Consider the following 17,460-nt stretch of genomic DNA (forward strand, 5'->3'; position numbering starts at 1 on the left):
CTATTACACTTCTTCACAATTCTGTTAGCTAATTTCAGCTAGCTGTGGATTTGTTTTGCATAAACCATCTCAGAAATTGCCATTATCAGTAGCCTCATTTCAGTCAGGTATTTGGTTTCAGATGTTGGTTTCCACCATGTATGTTTCAGTTTTCCTCGACCACTTAATTAGTAAAATTTTGCATGCCTTTAGTGTCTTTTCCACTGGAGTCTAAACCTTAAAAAATTAGGGCATAAATTAGGATAAACAGGCCAAAATTGTCCCTAGAATTTTAGCGGGACCTCCTGGCACATGTATTTGTGGTCCAGACTTAGGAGTTTCAGCTAAGACCAATGTGACTGAATAGCAAAGGTCAAGCTGGCCTGAGACTAAAGCAATAAGCGAGCTCTCTCTTCTCATAAGAGAGTTCCGAATTATTGTGTTGGAAGATACAAAAGCAACAGAGACTAAAAATCTCTGAAAGGTCCCAGACTAAAAATCTCTAAAAGATACAGTAGCCAATTCAATAAATTAATTCCAAATATACCCTAATCCTATGCCTGCCTCTGTCACACATCTTGGTGGTACCACAGGAAATGACTGACATCAGAATTTTACCTATCTTGCAGATGTGTGTTCCTTATTTTCTGACCTGAAATAGTCACATCTGATTTGTCAAAGATAAACCTATTTCAGCTGAAGTAAGGAGATCCATAAAGTCCTTAATATACAGAAAAATTAGGTGTTTACTGATTTACATTTGCCACCCTCCAGTCTTGTATCTGTGAACTGGAGATAAAAACCTCTCACCTCATAAATGTGAAAATAAATTTATTAAACATTTATGAGAGTTTCCAGCACCACAGTGACATTTATCACAGAAAAGGCCAATATAAAAATTAATTCTTTTAGAATTAGTTCAGAAAAGTCCTGAATGTCATGCTATGTATAAGGCAGGGCTATCACACCAAATAATTATAGTGGCATAGTATCACATAGCTAATTACTAAGCATGAACCATCACAAAATACATTGAATAAGGCAGCCTTACATAAAACTGCTATGGGAATGCAACTGAAAACTCCATCAAAACTAATCAAGAAACCATTTTAGGAACACATGACCTAAGTTTATGTTGCATCTCCTACTTAAAATGCAAACCAAAACAGAGGAAAAGACCAACTCCACCATTTGATACTATGCTGATAGCTGTACCATATAGATCACTATAAGACCACTGGCACACAAGGAAACAAGAGAACTCATGATATGAGGGATCTGAAAGACTGAGGCACCTTTTACAAGAGGGTTTCACCCACCTATGGATCAAGGCGCGTGAAAATCCAGGATACAGGAGTCTTTTAATTCAGCACTGAAGAAAAGGGACTTTAGTACGTGGATTCTGCTCAAAACTCTCGAACTTCCAGTCAGACTTCTCCCCGGAGCTACCTAACATGCACACCTCTGGTCACAATTCTACTGTTGTACTGGTACCTCATCAACAGTCATTTTCCCAACCCTATACGACAACCTTTCCTTATGCAAAGGTAAACTGCACGTGAAATTTAGGTGCATCACAACATCTTAAGCCTAGTTTATCCTCTAACTTCTCCTTTCATTGGAGGTATGCATCTCTCCATCAAGTTAGCTTAGCACAGTAGCAATGGCTTACTCAACAGAGTAGAGGAAAAAAAAAGAATCTTGTTATAGCAGCTCAGAGGGAACATTTACATCCCCTGGTCATGTCAGACAGGCTTCTGTGATCAAAAAACTATACTCTAGCAAAGGCTAGACTTCTTTGCTGGAGTATAGAAAGGAAGCAGCAGGGGGCTGGGGGTGCAGAAAAGCTTTCAAGCATGAAGATGACAAGCATGATCAAAACCATGACATTTTCCCAGGCTTATTGCTCTGAAGTAGATCAGCTACTTAGTCTAAAAGTAAGAGATTTTTAAAAAAATAATAACAGCATGATGCAGAACTCTGCATTAAAAAATTCCATCTGAACTATTCAACCTTAATAAAATAACTGAAGGTGATATTTTATAATGGGAAGCAGTTATAATGAGAATCAGAATCACAGAATCATTGTTAAATTGGAAGAGACCTCCAGGATCATCAAGTCCAACCCAACCCTAACTTCAACTAAACCATGACACCAAGTTCCACATCTCGTCTTTCCTTAAACACATCCAGAGACGTGCTGAGTTCTGCATCATGCTGTTATTATTGTATTTTAAAAAACCAAAACAAACCTTACTTTTAGACTAAGTAGTAACTACTATTACTCTTTTAATGTATGCTGATGTAACATTTCCCAGACCCTGAAATAAAGACCCTCCAGGAAGACACGTGTTCTTGTGAAAGTTCACTGCCCTGATGAGAGTATTAAGGTGTTGTCACAAAACAAAACAGGCCAGGGCATCTAATGTGAGTTAATTAGAACCATAACTTTATCTTAGAACAAGGACAGAATTTGAGTCTTGTAAGTAGCTTTGTTTACTCTAAGATGGAGGGAAAAAGGAGAGGGAGACAAGAAAAAGGCATTTTGAAATATGCTTTTGAAAAATAATCATGGTCTGAAAAAACAGAGAAAATTCAGAACCTCGATATTTGATTTCTTAATGATGCAATATGCAATGTGATGATTGAATATCCAAAGAACAAAATACTGACAAAAGAATCCCAAAGGAAATAGAAATGTAAGTCTATAAATAATAGTAGATAACCACCAACAGGGAAAAAAAGTGGGCATATTCCTTCATGAAAGTAAGAGTGGCAATTCATGACTATGAAGAGCAAGTTTTTATAGGAAGTGGGGAAAAAAAATATGAATAGCAAGGGCAACAAATAGCGAGGATAAACTTCAGTGAAAATCTTTCTGAGGTTATAATAGTAGTCCTGCTATTTCAGCTTTCCTTGCCAGACCATACAGACATTGCTCAGATTCTGAAGACCAACATCAGGTCTCCATCCCTTTTTTCTTTCCTTTTACAACTCATGTCCTTGCAGGCTCAACTTCTCTAACGTATATTGCTGGAACAGTAATTTCGTAACTCTACAATATTGTAATAATTGTTTCATAAAAATGCTTCGTTACTAGAAGTTTTTGAACCTAGTCCACAGAATCTACTTCATTGTCCAGTAAGGTACTCATTCACTGGTACTGGCACTTCCCAACTCCAAATATGCCCCTTAACACCTGGAACATTACCACTGCTAATGGTCATACACAAGTATTCCTGAGGCTGAAAGCAGATAAATCCTTCTCAATTCCTACTTTGATAAAAGATTACACACACAGAGACCATTTCAGATCCTGTAAAACGAGAAATCATAGAAACCCTGGAATATAATAACACCAGATTAACACACTTAGATGGAAATAAATAAATAAATAAATGTAAAGCCCTATATATAAAGAGCCCTAAATACAAATTTTGCATTTAAAAAATACAGATGTTGACAGAAGCCATTAAACTGGACTGGCCCCATTACTGAGCCCTGGGGAACTCCACTGGTGACTGGCCACCAGTAACTCCATTCACCATCACTCTCTCTGGGTCCAGCCATCCAGCCAGTTTTTTGTCCATCAATTAGTACACCCACTGCACTCCTGGAGAAGCCAGTTTCTCCAGGCAAATGCTGTGGGTGATAGTGTCAAAGTGTAAAGTCTAGGTAGACGGAGATGCTGAAGAACAGAGATGCTTTTCTATGCCTTTAGAGAACACCCTCTCCTTCATTTTGTCTGCTCTCATCTTCAATGCGTAGAAACTCATATCCTTCATATTGTATAGCAGCAAAATGTTCTACAATTTAAGTATATACTACTTGAAAAGAGAAGTCCAGGTGGATTGCTGATTACTTTATAGTTAAATTGTTTTCTTGATATGCAACAAGCATATTGAGAAATGACATGGGTCATGAAGAAACAGTAATGGAATTCCTTAACCAGACTTTGGTTGATGTCACACATTATCTTTATTAAATACCCTGTCACAGAAGTTGCAAATGCTCTCAGTAAATTTGCTGATTTGGGAGAGCTAGTAGACATGGCAATACACAGGGCATGAAGTAAACCTCTCAGATACTTAGAAGTGGGATAAAATTCCCCTTGTACATTATCATAACCATGAGGAGAAACTAAGTATCTTTGTGCTACAGACTGGAAGTCAAGTATTTCATAGAGCTCTTTACAGAGGCGTCATCATGGAATGGCTGCCACCAGGCAATTTCTCACCAAATAGAAATGAAACTTCAGAAAGTAGCAAAATATAGTTCCAGCAAAGTTCTCATTAGATCTCACCTACAGTACTGTACACATTTCCGTGAAGAACAACTCAACCAAAATAGAGCTAGAAAAGCTCTGTTTCACCAAAGGGAAAAAGTCTACCAATGGAATTTAAAAATATATATTTTTACTAATGTACCAACACATATGTACAGCTATATGAAGAAATATCCAAGACCTACCAGAGCTGAATGGCAACATCAACAAAAAGAAACTGCAACAATCTTGGTATTGTTACTTATTTTTCATAATTTATTTGTTTGTCCAGTGGATTTGTTGGCTAGATTAAACAGTTTCCAGCCACAAAAGCATTGTACTACATTTCCTGTCTGCATTAAATGGCAATCTGCAGTAAGAAGCATGTAAAGTCTCATAAAATACCTCCTCCATTGGAAGAAAACTTTAAAGACATATACACCTGCTAGTGCACTACACCAGAAGAAAGCAAAATGCTGATGTCTTGTCCTCTAGCCACACAGGCTACTGGTCTAATACTACACTCTTCAAGGAAGAATTCTACAGAAGTGTTAAAAGTCTATAGTTACTGTACATAAAGCAAGGAAACAATTTAATCTGTTCAAAATAGACATTCAATTACTATTAAATCCTCTTGATCAAGATTTAACTGGAGTGTATTAGCATTTACATAGCAGCTAAGTTTGTTTCACTGTGTACAATAAATGATGCATTTAAGGAAGACATATCATCTCGGTAATTCACAGTGACAAAAATGATGCCTCATTCTTGATTAGCAAATTAAATTGAGAAATAATAGATGAACATGGCAGAAGTACTTTGCCTGTACAAAACAAGCTGTTATTAAATGAAAACTTGATTTTTAGAAAATTAAGGATCAACAATGTTCCCAGTTCCCTCTGGGCCTTGCCACTCTTCCAACAGATCGTAATAAAAAAACCAAAATCCACTTGAAAAGCTGTCACACAACACCAAGGCATCAGTCCTAAAACATGAGATGTCATTGTCAGAAGCCATGAAACCTAAACAAAAGCCCATCTCACATTTAGCAAATGATTCTCAAGATCTAAAAATTCTCCTTTTTTTGGTAATAGATTATTATTAACTACATTTGACTTCATAATACAAAGAATCAAGTCAAGCTTACTTACATTTTCAGAAAGAAAGAATAAACCCAGAGAGTTCTTTATTAACTTTTTCTCTTAGTACCCTGTTTTATACCCCTGATTGACTAATATCTGTTGAACACACAAATTCAGAAACTATTTATGTTCTAAGCCAGATATAAACTTTTATAAAACTACCAGATTATGGGAAAAATAAAAAGGTACGTTTAATACTCTGTTGAAATTATCATAAAGTAGCTCCTGTTTCAAAGATGATGTATACTGAATAAACCCTGACTTTAATAGAGCTGATTTTTTTTATTCGTAAGAAAGTTGAAGTAGATATTCATGATGCCTGCCAAGTGCTCATCTCCTAGAAATAGTACACAGCTGTCATTCATTGAAATACAGTCTGTTTTTTTCTATGAGGATCATATCTCTGGTACTTGAAATCTCACAATAAACTCTCAGAAAAGATTCATTATTGAACAGAAAGTTTCAAAATTACCTTTAAGAACTTCTAAAATTTAGATGATACTTTTGGATTTTTCTAAAGGGAAGTTCCATAAGTTACCTGATATTAAATGAAAAATTTCTATGTATATCTAGCTTTAATCAATCTTATACTACAATTCTTTCATATGTCATGAACTTCAGGCTTAAAAAAAAGAATGGGAACTTTATTCTTGTAATTAATACGCATTACTGTCTATACAAATACTGGGGTTCTAATTTCTCCTAAAATTAGGTATGTGAATCTAAGGCAACAACTTTGCACATGAACATACACATCAAATGTCTGGAATGACTGGCGCCGCTTAAGTACAACAGCCAAGCTAATACAAGATGGCACAATTCTATCAAAGTCAAAGCTGTGTCACATCAGCAAACATTCTGCTTGTTAAGATTTAGGACATCTAAACAAAATAATTAAGTAAACTGTTTGTACATTATTTAAGTCCTTACAATTCAAGCATTCTTTTTTAATTATTTTTTCCTTTAGTAGACCAAATCAAATAATCACCAACCGAAAAACAAACACATGCAAATCAATTGTCAACAGGGAACAAGAAAAAATAACAATCATAACCTCCTCCTTCTTTTGCTTGAGCAGGAACATCCCAGATTGGTCAAAAACCAGTTTTCTCTAAGTCTTTCAGGTTCACTTCACCACCTGTACTTTGATTTCAAGGAATAGAAAGTTATTCGTTCAGCAGAGGTAGATATACTTTTATAGTTTTCTAGTCTTACTAAGCTATCCAAATACTGTGTTCATATACAGGTCATTTCTTTATCCAAATGCCACAATGTTACTGAACCTTAAAACATGCCATAAAATTACCTATATGTACTGAAAGCCAAATAAGTCTAAACTGTTCCACCCTAGATATCACAGATAAAACTCCTTAGCATAAGTAGAGACCATCTGTGATGATGAACTTACCTCATTCAAATCATCTCTGCAACCACCAGTCAAAATACGTAGAGAATAAAGCACAGTTTAGTTGGTAACCCACAAACATTGATTTAAGAGAACAGTTCTGTACTATTTTGAGAAAATATAAAGCAAACTTTAGAAAACAGTATTAACTTAATCTATCATGGATGACTTTTGCTTCTGCAAAAATAACCAGTTAACCTGAATCCGCTTTCAGTTTCTATCTACAGTAGATTAGAAACTGATCTAAAAAAATTACTAACCATGAGCCTATACATGAGACTCTCCTAGCAGCACACAGAAGATGTGAGAGGAGAACAACTGAGGTTCTAAGATAAATGTCAGAGTCATCTGAAATTTTTAGGACTATCTTGAAACTCTGATACTGACTTTCATGTGTCAGCTTTCAAGAACGGAGAGACAAGCACTCTAATGTTTAAGAACACAGATGTCTGACAGCTCCTAGCAGTGAGGTAAATAAAGTTACACAAACACATGAAACTGTTACGAGGGGAAAAGTGGAAAAGGGCTAGGAAAAGAAAACAAAGAGCCTCAGAGGAATGGAAGGACTACTATGAGATTAGCATAGTGAAAATGAAAGTGAAAATTAAGCAGATGGACAAAATTAATCTAAATTGTTCACAAAGTTAATTTTAATAATTACATAGGGTTTGCCTAGAAAATTTCATTTGAAGGTGGGGGAATGGATATATCACAGTTTAGTGTAGAGATGTTATGGGAATAGTAGCATTCCTATAAAAGCAGAAGGGGCTGCAGTCCTCCCTTCCCATCATCACTGCCTAATATGACACAGGATCCAGTGGCTGCACTCACAAACACCAGCTCCAAGCCATCAGTGTATGTACCTGTTATATTCATATAGGGAGGTATACTGCAAATCTGTTATTATTCTGTCTGAAATTTAATGAAATCCATATTGAGATCACAGGCAATGAGAAGTACACAACCACTTATGACTGCAACTTTAATGAAAAAGTACACAGTAATTCTTCTGCTAATTTTAAAATTTCAGCTAAAAAAATGTTTATTGAGGGAAGTAAATGTTTGTGACCTAGCATTTTTACTAAATACATACCTGATTTTTTGAATCTAAATCTGAAATACTGTGTGCAGGTCCAGGCTCCCAAGCACAAGACAGATATGAATACATTGGGGCTAGTCCAGAAAAGGGGTTGTAAAGGGCAGGAGCGTATGTTACATGCTTGATTAGAAGGAGCAAAAGAGACAACAAGAGGCACAATTAGAAATACAGGAAATTCAATCTAAACACAAGACCAACAAAAGGGTGATTCAACACTGAAATGGGTAGTCCAGAAAGGTTGTGTAGTCACCATCCTTGAAGATATTCAAAAACAAGATCCTAAGAAACCTGCTCTAGTTGACTCTTGATGGGTTGGACAATTTCTAGGGGCCCTTTTGAATCTCAACCAGTCTGCAATTCTGCATTAAGAAATAAATATATATGTTCCAATTCTTTGGCCAATAACCACTGAATTTTAAGTCCTTAATTTAGCTGAACATCTCAGTGAAAAAGCATACAAAGAAAGAACTGCACTTTTTTTATTACACTGCAGTAAAGGAAAAATATACTGACCTTGATGTTTCATATTTTCACATATAATTTTATACAAAGAGGACACCGTTACATGGTACGAACCAATAAATTATAATGGAGAAGCAAGTCCAAACTTGCTTTCACTTTGTTAAGTTTATAGACTCTACATCTTTTAGACCACATAACCATCTGCTTTAACATAGCAACATTTCCAGTAAACTATGAAATGTTAGTAGACAGCAAAAATTTGAATATTTTAAACACTTATATTTTGCGGCTGAATGAAAAGCTCAAATCTGGTTTTTGGTATCCCATTGAAGTCTTGGAGCCTGCTGCAGCTCGTCTCACCTAATAAACTCAAGAAATACATAATAAACTTCTCACACTATTTTCCTAGGTTTTAAGTTTCATCTTCTTCTTCTACTTAGAAGGCAAATGATTACACTGCAAGTAAGGATGTCTTACTCTGATTCTACCTTGAAGCTGTTCACTAAAAGAACTAGACCATAATAAATAGAACATAATACCACCATGCGTCCAACAATGGAATAATGTGTGAGGGACTGAAGCTTAGGAATAATGCCTGAGGATTATCAAAAAAAGAAAAAAAGTGAGGGGAAAAAATGAAAAGTGTTTTAAAATTACAGGATTTTTCACACTATTGAGAGATAATCTTCAATGAAATCTGGAAATGATTCAACATCAGTGCTCTCAGTCTTCATAATGCAATGTGGCACATGCTGCATGTAACAATGGATGGGTTTGTTAACCTTTAAAGACACATGAACACACTACAGTTTTTGCAGAAGCAACGACTGATGCTACTGCTGCTGTTCAGAGGCAATTGGTCCTCACTGCCTCCCATCAGCTGTACTGCAACAATTCCAAACTAAACCAGAATGCCAGCGGCTCAGCCACCAAGCCCTGTCACGCCACTCACTCAACACACACAACCTGACAGAGGGAAGCTGTAGTGAGAGACCTGGTGGAGGATTTTCTCAGCCCTTCCACAGGGTCTGCTTTTATTCCTCCCCTGGGTACAGCAATAAATGGCCTTTTGAAAAACTGCAGGTCACTGCAGCAAGAATGACCAGTCAATTTTGTACCGAGATGGACAGGAGCTGTAAGTGGGAGGTATGTATACACTGTAGTCCTTTATCACACATTCATACCTAAAGAAGAGGTAGCATTTTACTTATCAAGAAAACAATGTACATTAACTGCTATTTGCTGCTTCTATTAAAAACAAAAAGCCCAACTACTAGTAAAGAAAAATAAAGCCCCATCTACATATGGTAACTAGGTTAGTGGTAACCTGCATAGCTGTCAGACACAGGCTATGTGGGAAAGAAAGCAGTCTATTTGCAAAAAAGACCCCTTTAGTCTCTTTGCTTCACAGCAGCAACCTCTGCTGAGGCAGGAAAAAGAAAAAGGAGCAACCTTCACAAGATATACGAGTTACCCTGTGAGGTTACCAAACATTTACTTTTTTTCACCAGCCTTTCAAAGAACAAGTGTAACATTAAGAGAAGACTATGAGCCATCAATATTTTGCAACTCTAAAAGAAATGACAACTGGAAGAGAATAGTGATGCTCATTCACAAAAGCATTGTGAAACAGGCACTGTGTGAACGCACTCAAAACTCAGGGACATCTGCACCTCTCCCACAGCTCTCCCAAGAGCAGTACTAATTAGTTGTGCATAACACAACATGTGTACAACATATGCAGTAATTTGGCTGCAAGTTTTTGACTGGAAGTAAGAGGGGTATTCCAGAACTTTGTCCAAGGTGAGTAATGCCAATAGACACATTGTATAATTATCAGAAGAAACTGTCAAAAATCTTCAAAGCTTCAATGGTGGTGTTCAACCAAATCATTGGTGTTGCATAATGCACTAGTACACATGTGTAGCAGCAACTAAATTCTCTAAATTTTGAAGTTTAAATAAAAGTTATGCAACCCAAAACTAATTTCCATCACTCAAATTTAGTTTTGTTCTTCCAAAGTCAATGGAAAAAAGTCGGCCTGCAGCAGACAGAAGTTTGTGTCTCACTATTTCTGTTTTCTGTATCACAGTCAGCAGTAAAATTCAAATTTTACAAAAAGATACATATTTCCATTGTGGAACTGTTATTTGAAAACTGAATTTATATATGCTCTATTTAGCTCCTGACTGCACGACATACATTACTATCAGGAGCTCAGTATTACATATAAGGAATGAAGTATCTGACATGAGCTTAAAAACAAAACAGGTAGCACAAACTAGGACCCTGCTTCGCTCTGTCAAGTATCTTGATATCAATAAAAAACTCGCTATAGGTATACTAGCTGTTCTTTTCATGGGGTTACACAACACAATTACTAACTCTTGGTAGATATGGTTACAAATAAGATTTGGAACAACCTCACCCTGTCATGTACCAGCATATAATGTTTCTGACCACCCTAACACACAGGATTTTTTTAAGGTTCACAGTTACCTTTTAACTCCATTAGTTTAATTGACACTACTAGCATAAGCGTTTTATCTTAGTTCATTGCAGGTTTTATTGTCTATAACCGTATAAATGCTTCACAGACCACAAAAAATAAATGGAAAGAAAAAAATACAATACAGTTATCTGCAATGCCTATTTATGGCCCTCTTTGGACCCCTGGGCAGATCACAATAAAGTGGCTGTGCAGTGCTTCTCTTACATAATGAATCATACTCTGCAGTCAAGCATCCAGGTACAGTACATGATTGTATCTGGCAAAAAGCAGTAAGTGCAATAGTAAAGAAAAAATAATCTGCTGGAGAGATTAGCAAGTTCTGGAATGGCAAATATCTTTACTCATGCAACACTTTGATCCTGGTACCTGAAGCGGATCCCAATCACAGCCACAGGAAAAAAATAAAAAAAATAAAAAATTAAAAATTAAAAAATAAAAAATAAAAAATAAAAAATAAAAAATAAAAAATAAAAAATAAAAAATAAAAAATGAATTACAAAAAAGCTTCAGTCCCTCACACACCTTACTGACCAGGATCTGCATATGCAGACAGTGTGTGCACTGAAGAAAAGACTCCAGAAAGAATACTGCTAATAGGGCCAGCACCCGCATGCAGGTATAAGTAGGGCATGTTCATTTAATTGGATTTCTAATGGTAGAAACGCATATGCACAAAAAGCTCTTCCTTCAACTGCCACTACCTAGCAAAAAAAACCTGGAGGTCCTTGACACCTGAACAGGACCCAAAGAGGCAAGAATCAGCAGAAGAACAAATGGATCAAAATGTTTTGCTATTTTTCTACCTATCCTTGTGTTTCTGTATAGTATTTCCCATAACTATGCTGCAATAATTCCCTGCCTCATCTTCACGCAGCAATATGAACGCAAAACATTTTTTATATTGGTGCTTGCATTGCCTACACATCAGAGATACATCATTGACTATTGCTGTTCCAGTCCTCTTGGTGGACCTGAAACCTCCTAGTTTCCAGTTTAAGCAGGGAAGAACTTGAAGTATCTTCTGCCATCTGGATAGTTACCAGAACACAAAACCAGAAACAAAATGAAAAGAAGTGGTGGTTGAAATTGCAGTCCAGAAATTAAAACCACAGAACACATGACCACACTTCACTTAAGAGAGTGATGACTGGCCTGCTTACAGAATCAGGTCGTTTATCCTATAACAAACTTTGTCATGGTGTTTTGGGGGAGGGGGTTGGTATCTGCTAGTCTCATTATCACTTAGAAAACATTTAAGTAACGCCCAAATTATATAGATGATATTTTTACAGAAAATAAACACATCAGTTAGATGACAGAAGATTATGTGCTCATTCTGTCAGCAAGACATCTTCACAGGATTTAAAGCAGAGGAGGCAGATTCAAATGACTGGAAATTCACTGATGTATGTGCAATGCCTATGAGGGCCTGTTACTCCTGAACCTCCATTTTCAAGTATTCCAAGCACTGGCAATAGCTACACAGCTGCTTCCTTTCGATAAAAGGTTGGAACATATTTAGCCAATTAAAAGCTATGCAAATGTCTCACGCATAACTTCCAGGAATTTGTTCTGCAAGATGAATTTTTATTATTATTATGAAAAGTATTTATCAAATTATTTAGTTAAGTATTTCCTCAATGAAAACAAGCACAAGACTATAAAAATGTGTAACATTATCATAAAATGTGAAAGCAAGAAAGCTTTAAAATTATATTATCATTATTAAAGTTAAATAAATCTCAGTGCCCTGCTGTCCACAGGTGTATGTGTATATCCCCTACAACCCCTTCTGAAGTAATCAGAGGGCTCCATCATGCACTTTACAATAGTTTAATCAGCAGACATCTTTTGATTTCCAATAGTACATAACTTAGGTACCAGACAGATAAGTATCTGTTGCAAACAAGACTCAGTAATAACCATCTTTCCAGACAAACTCCACTGAAAAAGGTCTTTTATTCAATCTTCTGGAGGAGAACCAAAGTTTAAGGCTCCACCAACTTAATTCTGAAATAGTCTGGACTAAAGGAATAGAAAAGTGTTACTCAATTCTCTGGCACCCCTTTGACTTTTTTTTTTTTTTTTTTTAATATTCATCAAATAACAGCAACTGAAACCATTTCAAATCCATTTTTCAATGCAAAAACACATCCCATTGTTGCTACACACCCATACAAGGAGACAAAAGGGGAGAAGCCTCTCCTAAACCAACTGCACCCTAGAGAAGACTAGCCACACACCAGCTCAGACTCTGGACTCAGCACTGCTCCATCCTTCCATGTCTCCCAGTCAACCCCTTCTCCATCCTTAATTTCCTGTGGTTACCTTAGCCTAAGCACACCAGAACAATAAATAAGGGGGAGAGAGGGAGGGAAGAAAGGGATGTTGCACTTCTGAGGCACAGTAACTCTTAAATTGTATTTGTTTTATTCTGCATGATTTAGTCATGTTCTTCTGAGAATATTTGTTACTTCATGGTTTGCCCATCTGGGTTTAACGTGCCATCTTCTACCCAGTCTGCAATTTCCCCTTTTTAAAAATTTAAAAAAATGTTAAAGAACCAGTTAGAAAAAGGTTCAGAACAAAGGGCAGATGCAAATACATTAATGTCACTAAAACATAAGAAAATGTAGTAAAACACACATGTGCTGTACAGCCATGTAACTTACTGTTACAGAGCACTAGTTCATTTTGAAGCAACAAAATGGCATTTCATTTTGACAAAATTTAGACTATGAAATATTAAAAAAGAAGACTAGCAGTCATGAAGTCTATCACAATAACGTAAGTGCTCCATTAAGAATAACCATAATTTATATTTATGGGTAACAAATATGCAGGCACAAAAAAGAAAAAACAGTTGTTTAAAAATGATGTAAATCACAAAAAACAGAACTGTAACATTGTATTTTCTACATCACAACTAAATATTACTGGAACTACACAAAAAAAAGGGCTAAAAAACCTTGGTGCCCTACCACTGTACCAGTATTGAAAACTTTTAAAAGAGTAATTTAAAAAAATAAATGCTGTTTCCAGTATACTATATTACTCAAAAAAAAAAAAAAAAAAAAAAAAGGCAGAAAAGGTTGTAGTACAACAGCTGGGCTGCAGCAAACATCCTGGGGGGAAAAAAAGGCAGCAACAACATTTCCAGAAATACAGAATTTGCAGTGAAAGTGAAAAGTGTGAACTTATATCCTCTATGTCATCATTGTGACTGGTCCTAGAGTAGGGAACCCAAATGAAGTGCAGTTATATTTCTATGTGTAATACACCAAAATTGATGATAGACTAACTTCCTGTAAGCTTTAACAAAGAGCCTGTCAATGCTTCCTAACACCTACAAACAACTTGTGAGACTGGTTAATAGCTTATAATATCACCAAATAATTCACTTTTACATAAAAAGTATTCACTGCAGTTATGTCAAGAGTTTTTGTGCAGATTTAGCACATCCTATAAAGGCAGACAAACTAAAGGCAATCAGATGACAAACTTTTGCAGACTTTCCAAAATAAATGTCACACAAAGTGTATTTAACACATAATATTGCAATCAAGCAGATGTATGTGTATGCAACTCATATTTGCTGGAGTATCAGAGCTACCGTCTTTGTCAGGCATATTGGTGAAAAGCATTCCTAGAAACCTCATGTGTAGTCAGAAACAAGATTTATCTATCCTTGCTATAAATATACCTTTATTTTCTCAAAACAGATACTATTGGCAATTCTTGCACCCTTCAACAGGTACACAGAGAGTTATATACACATTAAGTTATAGCTCAATTCCTCTACAAGTTTCCCTATCAAGCAGAGGTAAATCCAGTTCTCTATTACAGATGCAGCCAACCAGAACAGACAAGTTTGCTTAGATAAAATATGCCACAGTAAATGATGATATACAATCTCCACTTACAGCGATCCTATTTGCTCACTAGAAGAAAGCTAGGACTGATGATGTGCAGGGAACGATTTATATTCATGGGACAGAACACATTACATCCTTTCCAGGTCCTGAAAATGTGCTTCTGCAGCAACAGAAGAGTTTACACTACTGGTCTTAGAAACGTTTAAAGAGCTGCTCTACAAACATTTTTTATTTCCATTTCAAAATACCTCAAAAATTTACAAAGGATAGACAGCAGCACACTAAGGCAAAAAAGAAATTATAGCTATATTAAAAAAAAAATAGGAGAAACCTGGAATTGTGGGTGAAAAAAAGGGCCTAACAGCTCTGATTAGTGTGCTATGTGTTTATACATCCTCCAACATTACACAAAGCACTGGGTGAATTTAAGACTGCCTCAGATGGCAAAAGACTGTTGAAAAAAACTTGTTGACAATGTTGTTAAAATAGAAAACTAATATTTGATTGCAAAAAACCGAAGCTTATTATAAATGTCAAATATAGGATTATAAAGCAATACACAGAGATTCTGGACTTGCATTCCGGTACATAATCCAACCATCTGTCGACCAGTCGTATAGTAAAATCAAGATAACATGGAAATCTCCAAAAGGACAGCCAAATTCTTTTCCTCGGGCTACTGCATTTCCCTGCTTATGAACATGCCCGCGGTCATCGCACTCTGCCTGCAGATTAACCTAGAGGAGATGACGCCCGCCACCAGCAAAAGAGAGATCGCAAAGGCAATCTTGCCAGAGAGGGCCGATAAGCAGGGCGCTCGGCTCCCGGTGAAGCAGGCTGCAGAGGCTGAAGCAGACTTGGCCGCGCCGGTGCAGCCGCGCCGGGCGCGGAGCCTTGAGGGCGGCGGGAGCGCGGGGTCCGGGGCCGCTCGGCGCTCACGGCCGCGGAGATGCCAGCGGGGCCGCTGCTGCTGAGGGCGAGCACGGACGGCGCTGCACCGCGAAACCGAAAAGTTAAACTCGCCGGAGCGGCAGCGGGATCGGTCCTGAGTCGTCTCCCACCGCCGGGACGCCGGCGCGGCTGAGCCCGGATTCGGGCAGCCCTGCGGGTCCCGCAGCTCACCAGAACACCTTCCTCGCCCAGCAGGGACCGCTCAGGAGAGGCTTCCCCCGGGAAAAATAAAACTCCGAGGGGTGCCCTGAGGTGGGAAGTCCCCGAGTTGAGCGACCTCGCAGTCGAGGGGAGCACGGACGATCCCGGCGCGCACGGCACCCGGGACACGGGGCTCCAGCCCGTCCCGGGCCGCCGGGCAGGCAGCGACGCCCGGCCGCCCGCCGCGGGGCACGGCCGGGAGCTGCCCCGCGCCCAGCCTGGACACCAGTTGCTCGACCCGCGGCGAAGAAGCGGCAAAACGAACCTGGGGGCGGCAGCAGAGCTCCGGGGGAAGGCAGACCCCGGCCTGCGGGCGATGGGGCGCTTGCCCCATACGGGGCAGACGTGGGGTCCGCCCGCGCAGCCCCTCATTCTCACCTCCTTAAGTTCCTTGGCAACATCTTTGAGGTCCCCCAGGACTAATTCCAAATCCTCCACGATGATCTTGATCTGCTCCTTCACCTTGGCTTTGGAGGCCGCCGGCGGTCCCTCGGACGGCGAGGAGGAGGAGGATGCGGTTCCCTTGGACTGGGCGGACATCCTTCGGGGCAGCCCGGCGCGGCCAGCGGGGCACGCAGGTCAGACGAGCGCGGCGGCCGCCGGCCGCCCGGCCCCGTCCCTCCGGCTCCGGGAGCTGCCGCTGCCGCCGCCGCCGCCGCCCGCCCGCCCGCGCATCCCGCGCCGGGGGCGCCGAGCCGCGCCGCGCTCCGCCGGGCGGCCGCGCTGTGCAGCTGCCATCGGCTCCGGAGCGGCACGGCCCGCCTGCAGCCCGCCGCGCGCCGCGCCTGCGCCTCGCCCCGCCCGCGCCGCCGCCCGCGCCCGGCCCGCCCCGGCCCGGCCCCGGCAGGCGGCGGCGGCCCGGGGAGGAGCGCCCACCGCCCGCGCTCCTGCAGGGGCGGCGGAGGCCCGGCGGCTTCTTCGAAGAGATGGGTTTCCCAGCTCCTCGGCGCCCGAAGGCCCGTGGGGGCCAGAGCACTGTGGTGTACCTCCCAGAGGGTGCGCGGTGCAGTCGGTCCCCGGGAGCGGGACGGGTCGCACCGGGTCTGACGGGGAAAAGGTCAAAACCCACCAAAACTGCAACAATCTTCGTGGCTGGCTCATTGAAGTAGACAGCAAGAGTGCCTGTTTCTGGTGATAAAAGTAATTACTTGGATGGGGTGGCACTGGCACTGTTAAGTGACCGGTTTGGCTTGTCCGGAGTGTAAATGGCTCGGTTTGACTAAGGTATGGAAGGACAGTGTTGTGTAAAAGCCACCAAATGGGTAACAAGGCACTTACCCTATTCACCGGTATATACTGCACTGCAAAAACACAATAATCAGTAGACACCGTTCCAGTTGGGAAGTAAAGGATGTGTATCCCACCTTATAGAAATAAATGAGGCACATGAGCGCAAGTATCTTTCTACGAATTTTCTATGAGGCTCTTTCTCTGAAATACCGGCCACTGCCACTTTTGAACGCATACTTGCCCTACTGCTCTCCAGAAATCGATCAGTGAAGCAAAATTAAGAGATTGTAAGATATCACTAACCTCTGGTGCTTTTTTCTTCCATTTTACTGGAAAAAAA

General features: G+C 39.6%; 1 protein-coding gene across 2 annotated transcripts in view; it reads right to left on the reverse strand.

Moving 5' to 3' along the window:
* PRR16 (proline rich 16) overlaps positions 1 to 16,663 on the reverse strand; it is a 138,676-nt gene extending 122,013 nt beyond the window's left edge. For both annotated transcript variants that reach the window (XR_010083559.1, XM_063423293.1), the window contains exon 1: positions 16,269 to 16,663. Coding sequence is in view for 1 of the 2 variants with exons in the window: in XM_063423293.1 (XP_063279363.1) it covers positions 16,269 to 16,430 (162 nt within the window). In the remaining variant the exon portion in view is untranslated. The remainder of the gene's footprint in view (positions 1 to 16,268) is intronic.
* Positions 16,664 to 17,460: the final 797 nt, after the last annotated feature.

The sequence above is a fragment of the Prinia subflava genome, chromosome Z, assembly GCF_021018805.1.
Source record: "Prinia subflava isolate CZ2003 ecotype Zambia chromosome Z, Cam_Psub_1.2, whole genome shotgun sequence".
Lineage (NCBI taxonomy): Eukaryota > Metazoa > Chordata > Aves > Passeriformes > Cisticolidae > Prinia > Prinia subflava.